Source organism: Macaca mulatta, chromosome 16 (genome assembly GCF_049350105.2).
Source record: "Macaca mulatta isolate MMU2019108-1 chromosome 16, T2T-MMU8v2.0, whole genome shotgun sequence".
NCBI lineage: Eukaryota > Metazoa > Chordata > Mammalia > Primates > Cercopithecidae > Macaca > Macaca mulatta.
In genome coordinates, this window is record NC_133421.1 from 6,155,394 (window position 1) to 6,174,800 (window position 19,407).

The 19,407-nt window shown below is 51.2% G+C and overlaps 1 protein-coding gene across 2 annotated transcripts; it reads right to left on the reverse strand.

Annotated features, from left to right (window-relative positions):
- Positions 1–4,575: 4,575 nt before the first annotated feature.
- On the reverse strand, positions 4,576–16,071 carry ALOX15 (arachidonate 15-lipoxygenase). 2 transcript variants are annotated; one of them, XM_077969978.1, is made up of 15 exons: positions 15,898–16,071; positions 15,626–15,785; positions 13,524–13,725; positions 13,145–13,226; positions 12,944–13,066; positions 12,675–12,778; positions 12,314–12,474; positions 11,200–11,343; positions 9,863–10,072; positions 7,500–7,586; positions 7,232–7,401; positions 6,482–6,603; positions 5,819–5,919; positions 5,540–5,707; positions 4,576–5,430 (listed from the first exon to the last, which is right to left on the reverse strand). In XM_077969978.1, exons 2-15 carry the CDS (start codon positions 15,758–15,760, stop codon positions 5,251–5,253), a joined length of 1,989 nt encoding a protein of 662 aa, XP_077826104.1. In that variant the 5' UTR covers positions 15,761–15,785; positions 15,898–16,071; the 3' UTR covers positions 4,576–5,250. The 2 variants fall into 2 exon arrangements, with proteins under 2 accessions (XP_077826104.1, XP_077826103.1); XM_077969977.1 differs by having other exon boundaries at positions 13,145–13,283; positions 15,898–15,988.
- Between the last annotated feature and the right edge of the window lie 3,336 nt (positions 16,072–19,407).

The window sequence follows — 19,407 nt, forward strand, 5'->3', positions numbered from 1 at the left end:
GACAGAGCAAGCACCCGTGAAGGTGCAGCCTGTTTTAAACTTAAGTTCTGATTCAGCAGGTTTGCAGCGGGTCCTGCGAATCTATCTGTTAACAAGCATCCCCAATCCCAGCACTTTGGGAGGCCGAGATGGGCGGATCACGAGGTCAGGAGATCGAGACCATCCTGGCTAACACTGTGAAACCCCCTCTCTACTAAAAAATACAAAAAACTAGCCGGGCAAGGTGGCGGGCGCCTGTAGTCCCAGCTACTCAGGAGGCTGAGGCAGGAGAATGGCGTGAACCCGGGAGGCGGAGCTTGCAGTGAGCTGAGATCCGGCCACTGCACTCCAGCCTGGGCGACAGAGCGAGACTCCGTCTCAAAAAAAAAAAACAAAAAAAACAAAAACAAAAAACAAAAAAACAAGCATCCCCTGCAGGAGGGATTCTGATGCAGAGTGTAGGAGGGCTGCCTGTATTCTGAGAAACACTGGATGGTGTCTGCCAAGATTCAATAGCAGACATTATTACAATTATTGGGAGACACAGGCTGTGCCAAATAGTAAAACAAAAATAAATATATTTACATTTCCCAGGGTTTGGCCCAATCAGACTGCTTGGCTCACATAAATCCCAGCGCATAGGCATTTGCAAACAATAAGCATATGTTTAGCATCCTAAACTCTACTTTTAAATAACACATTAAGGAATAGTCATGATTCATGCAATTAGTAAGTCCACAATTAACACTGAAGACTATTAACAATAATTAACACATAATTTTTACTATGCTATACTAATTTTAAAATACCTTTCACAACTCAAGGGATCTGGCAGTTTTTCAAATTTTTCTAGAAGGCCTGGCTTACACCAGCATCCATGACCATCTTCCTTTCTTGGAAACTGGACCTTCAGATCTTATTCATGTGTTTGATAATTTCATCATAAAGAACAAAGACAACTGTGATGTGCAGACATACTCTGCCATAGCACAGAATTGTTCTTTGTAAAAGTTTGTTCGATACAAACTTTATATGAAAAAAAATTGCCCTTCAAGGGAAAAAAAAAAAAAAAACCTCAAAAGCTTTTCATAGAAGTCCCTGGTATTTGTATTGGGAAATACAAACCAGGTGAAACATACGTTTTTAATTTTTTTGCTCATTAATTTAAAAAAAAAGATTACTGAGTGCCTATTTTGTTTCAGGTACTCTTCCCAGTATTGGCCTAGCACCAGCCTTAAAGCAACCTTCGGTGAACATAATATATACTGATTATATATTACATACTTCCCTATTGACTAATATAACTAATGGAATAGTTCACTTCAAAAGAAATGATTTTCCTGGGCATCATTTTAGCAGAAGTTCTGCTTCCTTTTCTTTCATGCATAGAAAATGTGTTTTCTCCTAATGCAGAGGGGCGGGGATGCTTTTTCTGCCCCAGTGAGTGGCCAGGAGAAAATTGCTTTCTCTTTGTATATGAACTCAAGGGCCAACATTATTCTAGCAACAGTAGGACAGGTGGCAAAAGTGTTCTTGTGTCCTAGTTGCTGCTATTAGAAAGTTCAGGCAACTAGAAAGTTGCCTGAGGTCATGCCCTGCAAGTTATGTACCTTACATAATGAGGCACTGGAGAGAGAGCCAAAAATTCCCAATCAAAAATACACAAGCTAGGTGCAGTGGCTCTTACTTGTCATCCCAGCATTTGGGAGGACAAGGTGGGAGGATTGCTTGAGCCCAGGAGGTTGAGGCTGATGTGAGCCCTGATGGCACCACTGCACTCAGCCTAGGCAACAGAGGAAGACTCTGTCTCATTTAAAACAAAATATGCAAACGTCAGTGTGTTTTGATGTCTTTCTTCAAATCACTTAGCAGAATTCATGCCCTTTTCATTTACATTAGATGCTTGAGACAGTTTTCAAGGGAAATATTATTATTATTATTATTGAGACGGAGTTTCTCTCTTGTTACCCAGGCTGGAGTGCAACGGCATGATCTCGGCGCACTGCAACTTCCACCTCCCAAGTTCAAGCAATTCTGCCTCAGCCTCCCCAGTAGCTGGGAGTACAGGCATGCACCACCATGCCACGCCCAGCTAATTTTGTATTTTTAGTATAGACGGGGTTTCTCCATGTTGGTCAGGCTGGTCTTGAACTCCCGACCTCAGGTGATCCGCCCGCCTTGGCCTCCCAAAGTGCTGGGGTTACAGGCGTGAGCCACCTCACCCGGTCAGGAAATATTATCTTTGAAGTCTTTTTTTTTTTTTTTTTTTGAGACGGAGTCTCGCTCTGTCGCCCAGGCTGGAGTGCAGTGGCCGGATCTCAGCTCACTGCAAGCTCCGCCTCCCGGGTTCACGCCATTCTCCTGCCTCAGCCTCCCGAGTAGCTGGGACTACAGGCGCCCACCACCTCGCCCGGCTATTTTTTTGTATTTTTTTTAGTAGAGACGGGGTTTCACCGTGTTAGCCAGGATGGTCTCGATCTCCTGACCTCGTGATCCACCCGTCTCGGCCTCCCAAAGTGCTGGGATTACAGGCTTGAGCCACCGCGCCCGGCCTATCTTTGAAGTCTTAAATCCAAAATTGCTTTCAAGGTGAATAAAAGGATTTTAAAAGATTGTAACAATTTTATTTCTGTGATGATCACTGAGTGTAAATTCTTCATTCTCTATCAGGAAATCCATCTAAGACTTCCATAGAAGTGAAAAAATATATAGTTTTTTTTTTTTTTTTTTTGAGAGGGAGTCTCGCTCTGTCGCCCGGGCTGGAGTGCAGTGGCCGGATCTCAGCTCACTGCAAGCTCCGCCTCCCGGGTTTACGCCATTCTCCTGCCTCAGCCTCCCAAGTAACTGGGACTACAGGCACCCGCCATCTCGCCCGGCTAGTTTTTTGTATTTTTTAGTAGAGACGGGGTTTCACCGTGTTCGCCAGGATGGTCTCGATCTCCTGACCTCGTGATCCACCCGTCTCGGCCTCCCAAAGTGCTGGGATTACAGGCTTGAGCCACCGCGCCCGGCAAAAATATATAGTTTTTTAGTCTGTGATTAAGGGGAAATATTTCATGGGATGAGAACTGGATACAGGCTGGGCGCAGTGGCTCACGCCTGGAATCCTAGCCCTTTCGGAGGCCGAGGCAGGTGGATCACCTGAGGTTGACAGTTCAAGACCAGCCTGGTCAACATGATGAAATCCCATCTCTACTAAAAATACAAAAAATTAGATGGGTGTGGTGGCGGGCACCTGTAATCCCAGGTATGCAGGAGGCTGAGGCAGGAGAACCCGGGAAGCAGAGGTATCAGTGAGCCGAGATTGCACCACTGCACTACTGCCTGGGCAACAAAGTAAGACTCCGTCTGAAAAAAAAAAAAAATCGGACCAAGCATCGTCAGTATGTCTTCTGTAGAATTAAACAGAATCAGAGACAAGAAGCAACTTTATTCACATTATAAATGAAACACTTTTGTTTTGTGTATACTGTTAGCTTCTGTTTTAAAATACTCACAGATGATCATATTAAGAAATAAAGGCCAGGCGCAGTGGCTCACACCTGTAATCCCAGCACTTTGGGAGGCTAAGGGGGTGGATCACCTGAGGTCAGGAGATCGAGACCAGCTTGGCCAACCCAGTGAAACCTTGTCTCTACTAAAAATACAAAAAATTTAGCCAGGCATCGTGGCGGGTGCCTGTAATCCCAGCTACTCGGGAAGCTGAGGCAGGAGAATTGCTTGAACCCAGGAGACGGAGGTTGCAGTGAGCAGAGATCACACCACTGCACTCCAGCCTGGGTGGCAGAGCGAGACTCCATCTCGAAAAAATAAAAAAGAAATAAAACTTCCAAGTTTATTTTCCCCAAGTTGTAACATGATCCAGAAGTTGAAATTCATTGAATCTCTTGTTGTACTCATTATGGTAATAATGAGATGTTTCCTTCTTCCAGTTAATTATATTAACGTGGAGCTTGCCAACTGGTGAACTGCAGATGGGTTAAGACACGGATGCCTCAGGCCTAAGCCCTAAGGCCAAGTATCTCCAGCCAGGAGCAGCTTCCTCAGTTCAACCAGCCGACTTTTGTTTAGTATTTTCTGCCTGAGCCATGAAATGAAAATCTTCAAACATTCTTGGGACTCACGATGTTAATAGTTTGCTTTGTAGAGTGTCTGGCTTCAGGACACAAGTTAAATCCTATACAGTTAGAAGAGAATTTCTTTTTAATTTTAAAAAATTTTTAGGCTGGGCACGGCAGTTCGCGCCTGTGATCCCAGCACTTTGGGAGGCTGAGGTGGGCAGATCACCTGAGGTCAGGAGTTCGAGACCAGCCTGGCCAACATGGTGAAACCCCATCTCTACTAAAAATACAAAAAACTTAGTTGGGCATGGTAGCGGGTGCCTGTAATCCCAGCTACGTGGGAGGCTGAGGCAGGACAATTGCTTGAACTTGGGAGGCGAAGGTTGCAGTGAGCCGAGATCACACCACTACATACCAGCCTGGGCAGCAACAGCGAGACTCTGTCTCAAAAAAAAAAAAAAAAAAATTAAAAATTTTAAATTCTTTACCACATCAAGCATATGAACCCAGAAACATTTTTTGAGGCTCTATATTCTTTTGCCAATATTTTATTTAAAATACTTTAGTCCTAGTTCTTTTCCATCTTTAGTGTAAAATAACTTTTTGTTATTGTTAAACTCAATTTGTGTTCAAAATCCTATTTCCAGCTTAGGAAATAGGGTGAGGACCCATCTCTATAAAAAATTAAAAAAATATTATCTGGGCATGATGGCATGAGCCTGTAGTTCCAGCCACTCGGGAGGCTGAGGAGGGAGGATCATTTGAGCCCAGGAGGCTGAGGCTGCAGTGAGCCATGGTGATGGCGCCACTGCACTCCAGCTTGGGTGTCAAAGTGAGACTCTGTCTTAACAACAACAAAATCATATTTGATTCATAAAAGGTGTGGAGTAATACGTATTATCCCCTTATTCTAGCCTTGAAATGGTTTATATAATTGTGCCTATTTACCCTATAGATCTGAATGAAGAACGAGGAAGAGAGGGAAGAAGGAAGATAGGAAAGGAGGGAGGAAGGAAAAAGGAGTAAGGCCCCAGGTGATGCCTCTAGAGTAAAATGTGTTCACTGGGTGCAGAGACCATGAAAAGGTGGCCCTTGAGGGAGGGTGGGACATGGGAAGAGTGTGGGGCTTGGGAGGGCAGGACTGTAGCCACCAAGGGGTCAGCTTGTGGCTTGGGTGAGGGGGGCTGAAGTAACCAAAGGCTGGCGACGCTCAGATGGCCACACTGTTTTCCACCAGGCTGGGCCGCAGGTACTCGTACGGCATGTCCAGCTTTGCATTCCGGTTCTCGATTTCCTTATCCAGGGCAGCCAGCTCCTCCCTGAACTTCTTCAGCACAGCCTTAGGCTCAGGGCCCGAAAAATACTCCTCCTCATGCTGGCCCACAGCCACCTGGGAGGGAGAGGAAAAAGCGGCTGGGAGCCTTATGACCCCCAGTCTGGGATGCCACACGTCCCCACAGCTGCCTCCTTCCTCAGGGCCCTGGGCACTCGGCTCTCACCATAATGGGCTGGCGTCTGCCCAGCTGCCAAGTGATGGACATCTGCAGAGAAGCCTGGTGGAAGTTGGGCAGCGTTGCCATCACTGTCTCCAGCGTTGCATCCTTGGTGGTCGGCGGGGGCAGCCGCATCGTGCAGGGTGCGTTAGGGACCCAAGTGTACCAGTCCAGCTAAGGAAGGGCAGGGATCCAGAGTCAGTGCCTGCTAAGCAGGAAAGCCCTGTGGCCCACCTGCACACAGACCCCTCCCTCACTCCAGGCCCCAAATTCCCAGGTAAGTACCTGGCCCAGGTGCACAGAGGAGTGTTGGCCGGTGCAGGTGAAGATACACATGGTGACAAAGTGGCAAACCTGATCCCGAGACTGTAAAGAGACAGGAAACCCTGCAGGGGGTGAGGAGAATTAGAAGCTGGGAAGGCAGGAGTAGAGCAGAGAGAGGAGAACAAGGCGGGGTGAGAAAGAGCGGCAGGAGCGCTCAGTAACTCTTACGGGAATTACCACGACAGCAGGTTGGGGTGGCGGAGTGGGGAGCTCTGCTGGGGGGTCCCACTCAGTGGGGTGCTGCCGCTGACTCACACTGGCTCACAAGAGTCAGTCAATGACGTTAGGTGTTAAGCAAAAGCTGGTCAGCATCACCTTGGTGGCCACAGTAGAAATATTTATACCACGGAAATGTGCAAAAGCTACAAATCAGGACGGTTCTTCCCAAGAGTCAGTTGTTAAACATGTATGAGCAGCCACTGGTCCCGCTGCATCTGGCACCTAGGGGTTCTCAGCGTGCAGGACGGGGACCTGTCTCTAGGTGAGAGGCAGTGGAATCTGAGAAGGCCTTTGGAGTTCTCATAGGTGTTGAAATGCTTCTGGGAGATTTCGTGAAGCACAGGAGATTCTGGGGAGGTCTCTTGGGTTTTGTGTCTGAGATCTCAGGGCAGGGGCTCCTCCTACCTCGGTCCTGGCCCCCTTGCAGCCCGATTTCAGTGATCTCTCGACACCAGGTCTGCAGCTCTGGGTCATCTTTCACAGCCACGTCTGTCTTATAGTGGAGACTCACGATTCCTTCCACATACCTACCAACCAACGGAGCAGGGCCAGTTAGCTGAAGCCAACTTCTGGGCTCAGGTGATCCTCCTGCAGCCTCCCGAAGTGCTGGGATTACAGGTGTGAGCCACTGAGCTCAGCCTTATAATTTTTACACCTCGTTGAATGAGCCTCGATTTTACAGAAGAGGAAACAGATAATCAGAGAGGCTGGATGCTTTGCCTGAGGTCACACAGCTTACAAACAGCAGAACCAGGATTCACATCCAAGCCTATCTGCCCTGGAATCCCATGAATTTCGTCTCTGTTGTTGCATGTCGCCTCCTGATTAACAGCCACAGCACTCCGACCCTGATTCTCTTCCTCTGCGCACTCCCTGAATCCCTAGCACCAAGGGCCAGTCACGTTTCTTCATTTGACCCTGTTTCTATCAACCATTCCACCTTGCACGCCCTCCCTCCGCAGCTACTCTCGTGTGGGAAGGAGGCCGAGCCGCTGAGCTTCTCCAGGATCCCTCAGTTGGAGGCCAGCCTAGGCAACACGGAGAAACCCTATCTCTACAAAAGCACAGGCCCCCAACCAGACGCAGACCTCCCGCTCTCCTAGACGTCTTCTCCACCCGAACTTGCACCCCCACTGGCCTTGCCCCTTGCCTCACCGAAAGATGATTTCCCAGAGCCGCAGTGCATCTTGGGCATAGAAGGAAGACTTCACTCCTAGGAGCCCCCGGTCAGCCAAGTCATCAGGGGGACAGAAGGAGCTATAGGTTAGAAAGCCTCCAGCTCGCCTGAGCAGCTCCACGTGGCCTCCCCCACCAGTGCTCACCACCTGAGGAGCGAGGATGAGCGGGGTCAGGCAAATCGACCTGCCCTGAATCCAGAGCTGGAAAGAAGAGTGGCCCAGAATCTCCCTTTCTCTTCCCATACCTGGTCAAAAACTCCCATGTCAGAGACCAGCCCAGTCCTGGCCCGGACGTTAATTTCCAGGGTGTATCGCAGGTGAGGAATGATAAGCTAGAGGGAGAAACACAGGGAAGGGCAAAGTCAGAGGAGAGCTGCAGCAGAGCCCTGCAGGAAACAGGGGCCAACAAGCAGGAAAGGCACCAGGTCTTCAGAAAAAGCACAGACGTAAAGTTCAGTGGCCTCTCAACAGCGAGTTTTCAGAAGTACCATTCGACCCAGCAATTCCATTACCGGATATATACCTCCCAAAATATAAATCGCCCCACTATAAAGGCACATACATGCTCATGTATGTTCATCACAGCACTACTCACAATAGCAAAGACATGGAATCAACCTAAATGCCCATCAACAATAGACTGGGTAAAGAAAATGTGATACACTACGTAAAGAAAATGATACACACTGTGGAATACTATGCAGCCATGAAAAAGAACAAGATCGTGTTCTCTGCAGCAACATGGATGGAGCTGGAGGCCATAATCCTAAGTGGACTAACACAGGAACAGAAAGCCAAATATGGCATGTTCTCAGTTATAAGTGAGAGCTAAACATTGAGTATACATGGACACAAATAAGGGAACCAGCATCTATTTGTGGGCGGAGGGTGGAAGGAGGGAGGGGATCCAAAAACTACCTATCGGGTAACACGCTTATTACCCGGTGACAAAATAATCTGTACACCAAGCCACCGTGTACAGAACAAACCGGCCCATGTACCCTTGAATGTAAAATTAAAGTTAAAAAGAAATACATAAAAATAAACCACTGAGTTTTCAGTTGATTTGCATCGAGTATTTGCATTCCGCAAACCACACTTAGTGCTTTATGATAATTGAAAGAAATCATTCTTTCGTTGTTGTTGTTTTGTTTTGTTTTGAGATGGAGTCTCGCTCTGTTGCCCAGGCTGAAGTGCAGTGATGTGATCTCAGCTCACCGCAACCGCTGCCTTCCAGGTTCACGCGATTCTTGTGCCTCAGCCTCCTGAGTAGCTGGGATTACAGGCATGAACCACCGCACCTGGCCTCTTTTTCTTTTCATATTTTTTCATAGGTCTAGACCAAGATTTCTCAACTTTTTTTTTTAACCACCTACTAAATAACCTTTGGAGATATTTTTTCCTAATCTCACTCCACCTCATTAAATAGTAGTACTACATATATACTGTATATCTATGTATTGCATTATATCTGTGCTTTATATAGATATATATCACATTATATCTGTGCTATATAAAATAATAAGATTTGGCTGGCCACAGCAGCTCACGCCTGTAATCCCAACACTTTGGGAGGCCGAGGTGGGCAGATCACCTCGGAGTTTGAGACCAGCCTGACCAACATGGCAAAACCTCGTCTCTACTAAAAATACAAAAATTAGCCAGGCATGGTGGCAGGCGCCTGCAATCCCAGCTACTTGGGAGGCTGAGGCAGAAGAATCACTTGAACCCAGGAGGCAGAGGTTGTAATGAGCCAAGATCATGACACTGCACTCCAGCCTGGGCAGCAAAATAAATAAATTAATAATAATAATAATAATAATATTTTTCACACACATTTTCCAGCCATCTTCACCCCTTGGAGGACATTGTTGCCCCTACTGAGAATGGATGGTCTAATCACTGCCTCCCTCCAGAGCCTGGTCTCCTCCCTCTCCCCTTCATCCATTACGCTCGCCTTCTTTCAGTTCTTTAAAGAAGACAAGCTTGGACCGGGCGCGGTGGCTCACGCCTGTAATCCCAGCACTTTGGGAGACCGAGGCAAGGGGATCATCTGAGGTCAGACATTCGAGACCAGCCCGGCCAACATGGTGAAATCCTGTCTCTATTAAAAATACAAAAAAACTAGCCAGGCGTGGTGGTGCGTGACTGTAATCCCAGCTACTGGGGAGGCTGAAGTGGGAGAATTGCTTAAACCCAGGAGGCAGAGGTTGCAATGAGCTGAGATCACACCACTGCATCCCAGCCTGTGCAACAAAGGGAGACTCCATCTCAAAAAAAAAAAAAAAAAAAAAAAAAAAAAAACAATGACTGTCTGGAAAAGATCTTTTTAATGTTATTTGCATGGGTTCCTCTTGTTGGACGGAATCCTTGGTCATTTGCATGTACTGTGCTTTATATATAAAAAGAGTAAGATTTTTTCCACCACTTTCCCCAGGTGGGAGGTGATATCCCCTTTGAAAATGCATGGCCAGCCCTGCTCGTTCTCTGTTGCTCTCACATTGTCCATTCATTGTTTCTCTCCATACTGGAGACCTCACAGAAAGGGAGCCTCCAGAGGTGGGAACGTGCCCTGGGGTAGGCAGGAGAGAAGGGGATAAGGTGTTACCTTGAAGATAGGATGTATGGACGGCAGGCACCTCATGGTGGCCACAGCAATGACCTCAGCCATCAAGTGTCCCCTCAGAAGATGAGACTGCAGCTCATGGAGCTGGAAGTCAGAGCTGCGCACCCAGCATTTGGCCAGAAGCCAGACCATTGGAGGATCCGTGGGCAAGAAAAGTGGAGGTGGCGGGGATCCTGCGCTGGGTAGTTGGAGCTGGAGCAGGGACAAGGTGTGGGGAGAGAAGGCATGAGTGCTGGGCACTCAGCAATCTGACCCCCGCCCCCTTGCATGTTAACCTTGCCGTTCGTCCTCCAAACGTGTTTCGCTTCGCTTTCCCCATCTCACTGCTCCCACTCCCTACAGCTCCCATTTCCTCCCCTCCCCTTCCTACCCGCTCGGTGCATTAGCACCCTGCAAGTTGCTTTGCCTCCAGCATTCTGCAGAAACGCTCTTCTGGTGCCTCCTCCAGCCTCCACTTCCCCTTTCAGTCCCCGCAGTGTGGAAAAGATTCAAACCACCTGCTTCCTTCATCCCACACTGTTTTTCGAAATCTAATCTTCTAGCCCCACTTCTACACAAATGACTGAATCTCTTGTTCTCAGCTGCCTGCTGGACAATTTAAATGTCTTCCATTACCTCAACATTGGCCAGACAAAAGTCTCCCGGGGCACCCTGTTCTCTTTATTGGTGCTATTTCTGCAGGCACCTGGCCTGGCTCCCTTTTCCCCTCTCCTTGATCTCCCTCTGCACTTGCATCCACCTGTCCTCTCCATCCTGATAATCACCACCCACATCTGAGCTCCCCTCCTCCTGGGGTCAGTGCTGGAGCACATTGCCCCAGCCCCCCTCTCCAACCCACCCTAAACACCACTGCCCACACCGTGTGCCCATAGCACGTTTCGTCACAGCCTTCTCCAGCTTCCCACCTCATACTCCTTAGCCTGGCTTAGTCTGGCCCCAGTGCAACAGTCCCCTAGGAATCTCCTGACTCCTCTACCTCAGCCTCTGCCCAGTCTGTCTTGCCACTGAGGACTGGTCCTTTCTCTCCCTCCTGCTTGTCTGAGACCTGGCCCTCCTCCAAGGCTCATGACATCCCACCTCCCCTGATCCCTCCTGGGCTATCTCTGTCCACTTCCTCAGTCCCAGAGTCTGCAGACTGGCCCCAAGTGTCTCTCAGCTACACTGCAAGGCCTTCGAATCAGAGACTTGGCGCGTTTCCTCCTTTGGGGTCTCCCCGTTGCTCTAGCCCAGCGCCTTTGCAGATGGTGCTCAGTGAATTTCGATAAGGGGCTGAGCTAAGAAGGCTGGAGACTGGGAGCAGAAATCTTGAGTCCTCTCACCTGGATGACCATGGGCAAGAGTTTCCCATCAGGCTGCAGTTTCAGCATGACCAGAGGGGCAGCCAGGTACTGCTGGCTACAGAGAATGACGTTGGCCTTGATCCCATCCAGCAGGGAGAAGTCAGCTTCAAACAGTGTGCCTCCCTGAGTGGGGGAAGAGGTCAAGGGCTGCTATCAGCATAAAGCATCTTCTTCCTACTCTGATTCCTCCAAGGGGGCAGAGAGAGAGAGAGAGAGGAGCTAACTTGTCTCCATCACCTACATTTTCCAGGTAATGGATCATGTGCTTATTGCCTCATATCATTTTTGTTGTTGTTGTTTTGAATCAGGGTCTTACTCTGTTGCCCAGGCTGGAGTGCCGTGGCAGGATCACCACGGCTCACTGCAGCCTTGACTTCCTTAGGCCCGGGTGATCCTCCCACCTCAGCCTCCAAATAGGTGGGACTACAGGTGCATGCCACTACACCAAAAATTACAGATGCTAATTTTTGTGCTTTTGTAGAGACAGGGTTTCTCCATGTTGCCTAGGCTGGCCTCCAACTTCTGGGCTCAGGTGATCCTCCTGCAGCCTCCTGAAGTGCTGGGATTACAGGTGTGAGCCACTGAGCTCAGCCTTATAACACCTAGTTGAATGAGCCTCGATTTTACAGAAGAGGAAACAGATAATCAGAGAGGCTGGATGCTTTGCCTGAGGTCACACAGCTTACAAATAGCAGAACCAGGATTCACATCCAAGCCTATCTGCCCTGGAATCCCATGAATTTCCTCTCTGTTGTTCCATGTCGCCTCCTGATTAACAGCCACAGCACTCTGACCCTGATTCTCTTCCTCTGCACACTCCCTGAATCCCTAGCACCAAGGGCCAGTCACGTTTCTTCATTTGACCCTGTTTCTATCAACCATTCCACCTTGCACGCCCTCCCTCCGCAGCTACTCTCGTGTGGGAAGGAGGCCGAGCCGCTGAGCTTCTCCAGGATCCCTCAGGACCTCTCCTGCAGAATCCGGCCTTGCTGGCTGGCAGCAAGCCCGGCCCAGAGTGGTCCCGCAGCAGCATCATTGACGCTAGCCCACCCCACTGCACTGTTGAGCCTCCTCGGGGCTCTGATGTCCGTACCTCCAGCTCCTTCTCCAGCTGGGCCTGCAGTTCCTCCATGCCTGGAGGGAACACGAGGCGGGCAGGAAGGTGAGCGGAGCGCCTCAGCAACATGGGGTTGGCGCCATTAAGAAACTGGTACCCAAATAAGGCATCTTCCTTCCAGGAGTCCCGCACGCGCTCTGGGGAAGGCAGTTGTTTAGCAAGTTGTGGGATCTGAGCTCTTGGTCCTTCCAACCCCACCAACCATGCCCCTTGACTCCAGCCCACCAGTGGGACCCAAGTTTCTGGTCTCCCCATGCTGCTGCTTTCAATTCCCCTGGGTTGGGCGGGATCTGGGGGTAAGGGTCCTGGGAGACATATCGGGGAGTGGGGGACTGACCTGCCAGCTTGCTCTGGCCACACCAGAAAATCCGTTTGAAGTCATCCAGATCCTTCCAGCGAGTCAGAACATTTAAAGAGTCTTTGATAGCAAGGTCCGCCAGCCTTCAGGGCAGGATGGGGCAAAGGGTTTGAGCATCATTCTGAGACTCCAACATGGCGACCACAGGCACCGATCTTGGGCCAGTCCAGTGCAGTGCAGCCCATAAGCCCCTTGGCTTCCACTAGACCAGGACACCTCCCTCTCACCCAGCCTCCCCTTGCTCTCACCCCTTGGCCAGTGAAGCCTCAAAGTCAACTCTCTTGTCTTCCAGAAATCGCTCATCCACAGGGAGGTCACTTAGTTTCGTCCCAGCCACATTCAGAATTAACCCATCCTTCCAGTTTCCCCACCTGTGGGGCGGGAAGGAAATCAGGCGTGGGTGCTGGAAGAAGCAGCAGCTCACGTGGGGTCAGGGGAGGAGGGCTCACCGGTACAGCTTCCTTCTCTCTTCCAGCTCCTCTTCCCGGTGTTTCTGGAACAGGCCATGAGGGTCTTCGCCCACAGTGCGGCCTAGAAGGGCAGGGGAGGGCTTGGCCAGTGACTTTTGGTGAGATCCTCTTCTCGCCCCTGCCGGGAGAGCCTCATCACCCCGTCCTTCTGTGTGGCCCCTGCCCCCTCAGTATCACGCCCCTTCCCCAGGCTCCAGCCACTCTGTGCCAGCTGCAGCCACCGCCCCTTCGACACCCCCAAAGACCCCGGCGCTCCAGGTTCCAGCACCTCCATGCTGCGCTCTCTTCTCCACATGCGCATCCCCCCAGCTTCTCTCGCACCCCAGAGGCCTCCTGACACTCCCAGCCCCGCGCTCACCGGTGCCTTCGGGCAGGCTCAGGACGCCGTCGCCCTCCACCCAGCGGTAACAAGGGAACCGGACCTCGTCCCCGTCTCCGGGGCCCTGCACGGAGATCCAGTTGCAGAACCAGGCGTCGTCCTGAAGGAGGTGCCGTTTGCGCAGCTTCACAAACAGCAGCGGCCCCAGGTACTCCGGTACTTCCACCTTGACTTCTGTCTCCTGCGGGCGACATTAGAGGCTCAGCCCCGGCGGGGACGGGCGGGAGGGTCACCCGGCTGAGCCCTGCTCCTTCCAGAGCCCACGCCCTTCCTTGGAGGCTCTGAGAGGAGGAGACGTATCAGGGTCGGGGGACTGAGCCAGAGAGAGAGAGGGACCGCGCCGAGCAGGTGGCCTCAGGACTCCGTTCTGAGGGGACGGGGACGGCAGGTGGGAGGTCCGCACCTGCTCTCACTTTCTCCTCTCTGTGGTCGTTGACTGTGCCAAGCGCTGGGCTGGGCGCTGGGAACCCGGAGCCGCGCCCTGGACGAGCGCGCTGTGGAGCCAGGGCACGCTGGTGGCAATTCCTGCTGTGCGACCACCCCCTGCCCCCACCCCGCCCAAGGCTGAGGACCTGCAGGGGCCCCACCGGCCTGGGGACAACCTTCCCGGAGACCTGAAGGCGGAAAGGGCTCAGCCAGGGAGAGTGAGAGAAAGGGAAGGCAGGGGAAAGGCGCGCCGGGCAGAGCGAGCAGCGGGGATGGGAGGGCGCGCAGCACCTTGGAGCTGGAGCTCAGAGCCCAGGTGTGGGGAGTCGGCAGGTCCGGAGGCTCTCGAAGGTGGCGCCAAGGGCTTTGGATTTGGTCCCGAGAACAAGCGGGAGCCATTCGAATGTGTTAAGCAGGGGGAGTGAATTAGGGAGAAATCATTCTGGCTTCAGAAGGGCTTGGAAGGTCTGCAGCAGAGGCGGCGAGGCCGCTGGAGGTTTGAAATGGCTTTTACAATAGAGAAAGCGGAGGACCTACGACGGCTCTGGCGACCAGTTTCCAGACACCAGAGCTGTGTGGAATGAGGGGCGCCCAGGGGCATCCCCTTAATTCCAAGGAGATGGAGTAGCGGAAACATTTATTGAGCGTTTACTGTGTGTCACCAACTGCCCACCACAGGGAGGGAAAAAGGGAGGAGGGAGCGCCTTTCCACCTTCCGTGCCCCGTCCCCTCACCATGGAGTCGCGGGGCAACCCGCTCCGTGCGCATTTTCTCTCTTTCTGGCTCCCTTCGCCCCGCTTTCTCGGAAGCTCGGAGCACGGGCGTGGGGGTGCGGGGAGCAGGGCTCCGCAGGTTCAAGGAGACGCGGGCGGTCGGCGGCGGGGCGGATATTGGGCTGGGACGCGGGAGATGCTCAGGGTCTAGAACTGACTGCGCCGGATTCTTGTTTAGAGGGAGGTGAAGGGAGGGAGGAGGCGCGGGAGACACCCGGGGAGGCAGGAGGAGAGGGCTGGGAGGTGGGAACATGCCCTCGTTCGGGCATGTTCCTTTGACGTTCCCTGAGACAGACATCCGGATTTGGGGATCTGGGAGAGGGCTAGAGCAGTGATGGGAATTCGGGGTTTCGCGGAAGAAAAAAAGTAACAGGACCGGGTAGAACACCAGGTAGATATGACATGAGATATGACAGGAGGTGGGTCGGGAAATTGAGAGCGTTCTCCTGCCTTGACTCCCCATCCCTTCCCTCTCATCACCAACTCCACCCCAGGTGATAAAGCCCGAAAGGTCAGAGATCCAACAGCGCTAGCGGTTGAAACGTTTTTTTAAGATAGAGAAAGCGGGAGGACCGACGGCCGCTCCGGTGTCCGCTGAGTTTCCAGACAAGGGAGCTCTGTGCAGCGAGGGGCGCACAGGAGGGTGCCCTCAATTCCAAGGAGATCGGGTAGCGGCAACGTTTATTGAGCGCTTACTGGGTGCCACCAACTGCCCTAAAGCCCCCCACCCCTGCGGCCTCCGTGCGCTGTCTTTGAGCCCAGTGTGCGCGCCCTCGGCAAAGAGAATGGGCCAGAGGCCTACGGGGGTGCGTGGCTTCCCGGGTATTTGACTGACTCGGAGCCAGGCGCGCAGCCCACCCCGCCCGGCTCTGGGGAGCTCACCTTGCCCCGTGCGGGCCACAGTCGCTTCCCGAGCGCCGCCTCCCCGTGCTGGCCGACCAGCCACAGCTGCACCTGGTTCTTGGAACCCGCATGGAGCGAGGCCCCCGTGGACAAGCGGATGCGGTAGAGACCCATCTTGCTCAAAGACGTTTCGCTCCTTCTGGTGGGGAAGAAGGGTGGACCAGCTAAATAACCCAGCCTGAGACCCCGCCCTTTTGGAGGTCGCTTGGGGTCGGAATGTGGGTGGCAGGTCTCCAATCAACTCCGCCTACCTCTGGGGCCCCCAGCTCCAAGGAGCAGAGCTTCAAAGGGCAGAATTCAGCCCCAGTCCAAAAGGCGGTGTCCTGGCGAGAGCAGGGAGTGGAAACTACTATCTTGACGCGAGGGAGAAGAAGAAAAGGATTTGAACCGAAAACATGCAGGAAGAGGGAATCAACGCCTGGTACAGCAGGCAGGCGAGGTGGGGGTAGGAGTTATGCACTTGTGTACCACGGACTTTGGGCCAAGCCTGGATGACTGGGAAGCCAACCTCCATCTAAATGCACGCGTGCACACGCACACACACACGCACACACACGCACAGACTCACGCACACATGCATGCACACACACGCATGCATGCACGCACACACACGCACAGACTCACGCACACATGCACACACACATGCATGCACACGCGCGCACACACACGCACAGACTCACGCACACGTGCACGCACACACACATGCGTGCAGGCACACACACGCAGAGACTCACGCACACATGCATGCACACACACACATGCATATACGCGCGCACACACACGCGCACACACATGCACAGACACCTGCATAGACACGCACACAGGCACACATGTACAGACACGCACGCACATGCATGAAAACACGCACAGACACAAGCACACGCGCAGACACACGCACAGACACACACACCAACACACGCATACACGCAAGGGCACACACACATGCACGCACACACACACGCCTCACAAGTTGGATTGCAGGAGAGGGTGAAGTGGGCGAGGAGACCCAGTTTGCAGTGGCATTTGAGGAAGGTACATTCAGGCCAAGGAATTCATTTGACCAACTTTGCACACTTGCCTTCTCTGTGCCAGCCACTGGGACTCATTCCTTTTGAGCGTAAAAGCCTCCATCTCCCTGTTGCCTGCAGAATAAAAGTCCAGATAAATGTTTCTGGCATTCAGTGCCCTTGCTAACCTGACCAGCGCTCCTCACCTCTCATCCCACTGCACCCTGGCATCTCCTGTGCTGGAGCCATGTGTTTCCCGGAACCTCCCCCCTGCTGTTCTCTCAAAGAACTCACTTCTGGGTTAGTCTGTTCATGCTTCTAAACCCTAATTCGTCTCCAATTTCTCTTTGGTCTGGAGCCATCTGTTCCCTGGAACTCCCTGCCCCCGCACTGCTGTTCTCTCAAAGAACTTGCTCCTGGATTAATCTATTCATCTATTCATGCTTCTAAACCCTAGTTAATCTCCAGTTTCTCCGGAAAGTCTTGCCGGGTACTTTCATCCCCCACCACCCCACCAGAGCAAATTAGCTTTCCTTCCTTTTTTTTTTTTTTTTTTTTTTTGAGATGGAGTCTCACTCTGTCACCCTGGAATGCAGGCTGGAGTGCAGTGGCGCCATCTTGCCTCACTGCAACCTCCATCTCCCAGGTTCAAGCAGTTCTCTGCCTCAGCTTTCTAAGTAGCTGGGATTGTAGTCGCCCGCCATCACTCAGCTAATTTTTGTATTTTTAGTAGAGATGGGGTTTCTCCATGTTGGCCAGGCTGGTCTTGAACTCCTGACCTCGTGATCCACCCACCTCAGTCTCCCAAAGTGCTGGAATTACAGGCATGAGGCACCACGCCAGGCTCCACGCCAGGTTCAGCTTTTCTTTCTTTTTTTTTTTTGAGACGGAGTCTCGCTCTGTTGCCCGGGCTGGAGTGCAGTGGCCGGATCTCAGCTCACTGCAAGCTCCGCCTCCCGGGTTTACGCCATTCTCCTGCCTCAGCCTCCCGAGTAGCTGGGACTACAGGCGCCCGCCACCTCGCCCAGCTAGTTTTTTGTATTTTTTAGTAGAGATGGGGTTTCACCGTGTTAGCCACGATGGTCTCGATCTCCTGACCTCGTGATCCACCCGTCTCGGCCTCTCAAAGTGCTGGGATTACAGGCGTGAGCCACCGCGCCCGGCCCAGCTTTCCTTTCTAACACTTTACTCCTTGTGCACACTTCTATTGTTGCACACTTAATACTGCAGTGTGAGCTTTTGTTTGTATGTCTGTATCCCCCACTAATGTGAGCCCGTCCTAGGCAAGGACTACACACCCAGCAGGACTCTCACATTTGTTTCCCTTGGAGACAGCACAGTGTCAGGGCTTGTAGGTGTCAGTAAGTGTTTTTCTGAAACACATTGAGCTGAAAAATTCATTATAAATGAATCCTTCCCTTGGGGGAGACAAAGGGAAACAAATAACTATCAGACAATGTAAACAAAAGGGGAATAGTAACATAAGCTCCATGGCATGGATTACAGTCAGTCTGGTAACACAAATGAAGTCCATGTCTGTGATGCATGGACTGGTTTGCTTGTTTTTTGGTTTTGGTTTTGGGTTGTTATTGTTGTTGTTGTTGTTGTTGTTGTTGTTGTTTTTAATGAGATGGAGTCTTGCTCTGTTGCCCAGGCTAGAGTACAGTGGTGTGATCTCGGCTCACTGCAACCTCTGCCTCCCAGGTTCAAGTGATTCTCCTGCCTCAGGCTCCCGAGTAGCTGGGATTACAGGCACCCACCACCACGCCTAGCTACTTTCGGTATTTTCAGTCGAGATGGGGTTTCGCCATGTTGGCCAGGCTGGTCTTGAACTGCTGACCTCAAGTGATCCACCTGCCTTGGCCTCCCAAAGTGTTGGGATTACAGCCGTGAGCCACCACGCCCCGCCCTGCTTAATTGTTTAGTGGGAAGTACATTCACCTGATTCAAAAGTCAAAAGGTACAAGGTGGTATTCACTAGTTTCTCCCTCCTCTCGGCCCCAAGCCACCCAGTTGCTCCATTCCCAGCAATCACTGTTACCAGTCTCTTCTGTGCACTAATATTACAGAGCAAATATACACCTATCCTTTTTGTCCTTTTCCTGCACATCATAGCACACCTTATTCTGCATCTCATTTTTCCACAGTGCAACAGGAGGTCATTCCATATCCGTGCACAAAGAGCTTCCTTGTTCTTTGCTGAGGCTGCTATTTGCTGTAACATAATAAATTCTACTAGTCTCTTATAGCGGACGCAGGTTGTTAGTAATCTTTTGTAACTATGAAAAAGTGCTGAAAGAAATAATCCTTGTATATACAGCATTTCTCGTATGAAAGTATATCTGTAGAACAAAACCCTGGAGATAGAATTTCTGGAACAAAAGCATATCAAATTTCGGCAGAAACTGCTCAGTTGCCCTCTGTAGAAACTTGTACTGATTTACACCCCTGCAGTGGACTATGTCTGAGAATGCCCGTTCTTCCTCACTTTTGCCAACGGTGTGTTAATAACCAGGATTACCTTAGCCAATCGGATAGGTGAAAAATGGTATCCTAGTTTTAATTTTAATTTGCATTTCCCTTATTATGAGTAAAGTTGAGCATCTTTTTATACTGTAGGAGCTATTTGTATTTCGTTTTGTGTGAACTGGCTGTTTCATTTTTCTATTGGATTTTGGGCTCTTCCTTCCTTCCTTCCTTCCTTCCTTCCTTCCTTCCTTCCTTCCTTCCTTCCTTTCTTTCTTTCTTTCTTTT

Excerpts from the sequence above, each read along its gene's own strand:
- ALOX15 (XM_077969977.1), bottom strand. The coding sequence starts at position 15,760 with ATGGGTCTCTACCGCATCCGCTTGTCCACGGGGGCCTCGCTCCATGCG. Across the intron at positions 12,779-12,943 it reads GAGGCTTCACTGGCCAAGGG|GCTGGCGGACCTTGCTATCA; the intron begins GTGAGAGCAAGG and ends CCTGCCCTGAAG. Across the intron at positions 5,431-5,539 it reads GCAGACGCCAGCCCATTATG|GTGGCTGTGGGCCAGCATGA; the intron begins GTGAGAGCCGAG and ends TCTCCCTCCCAG.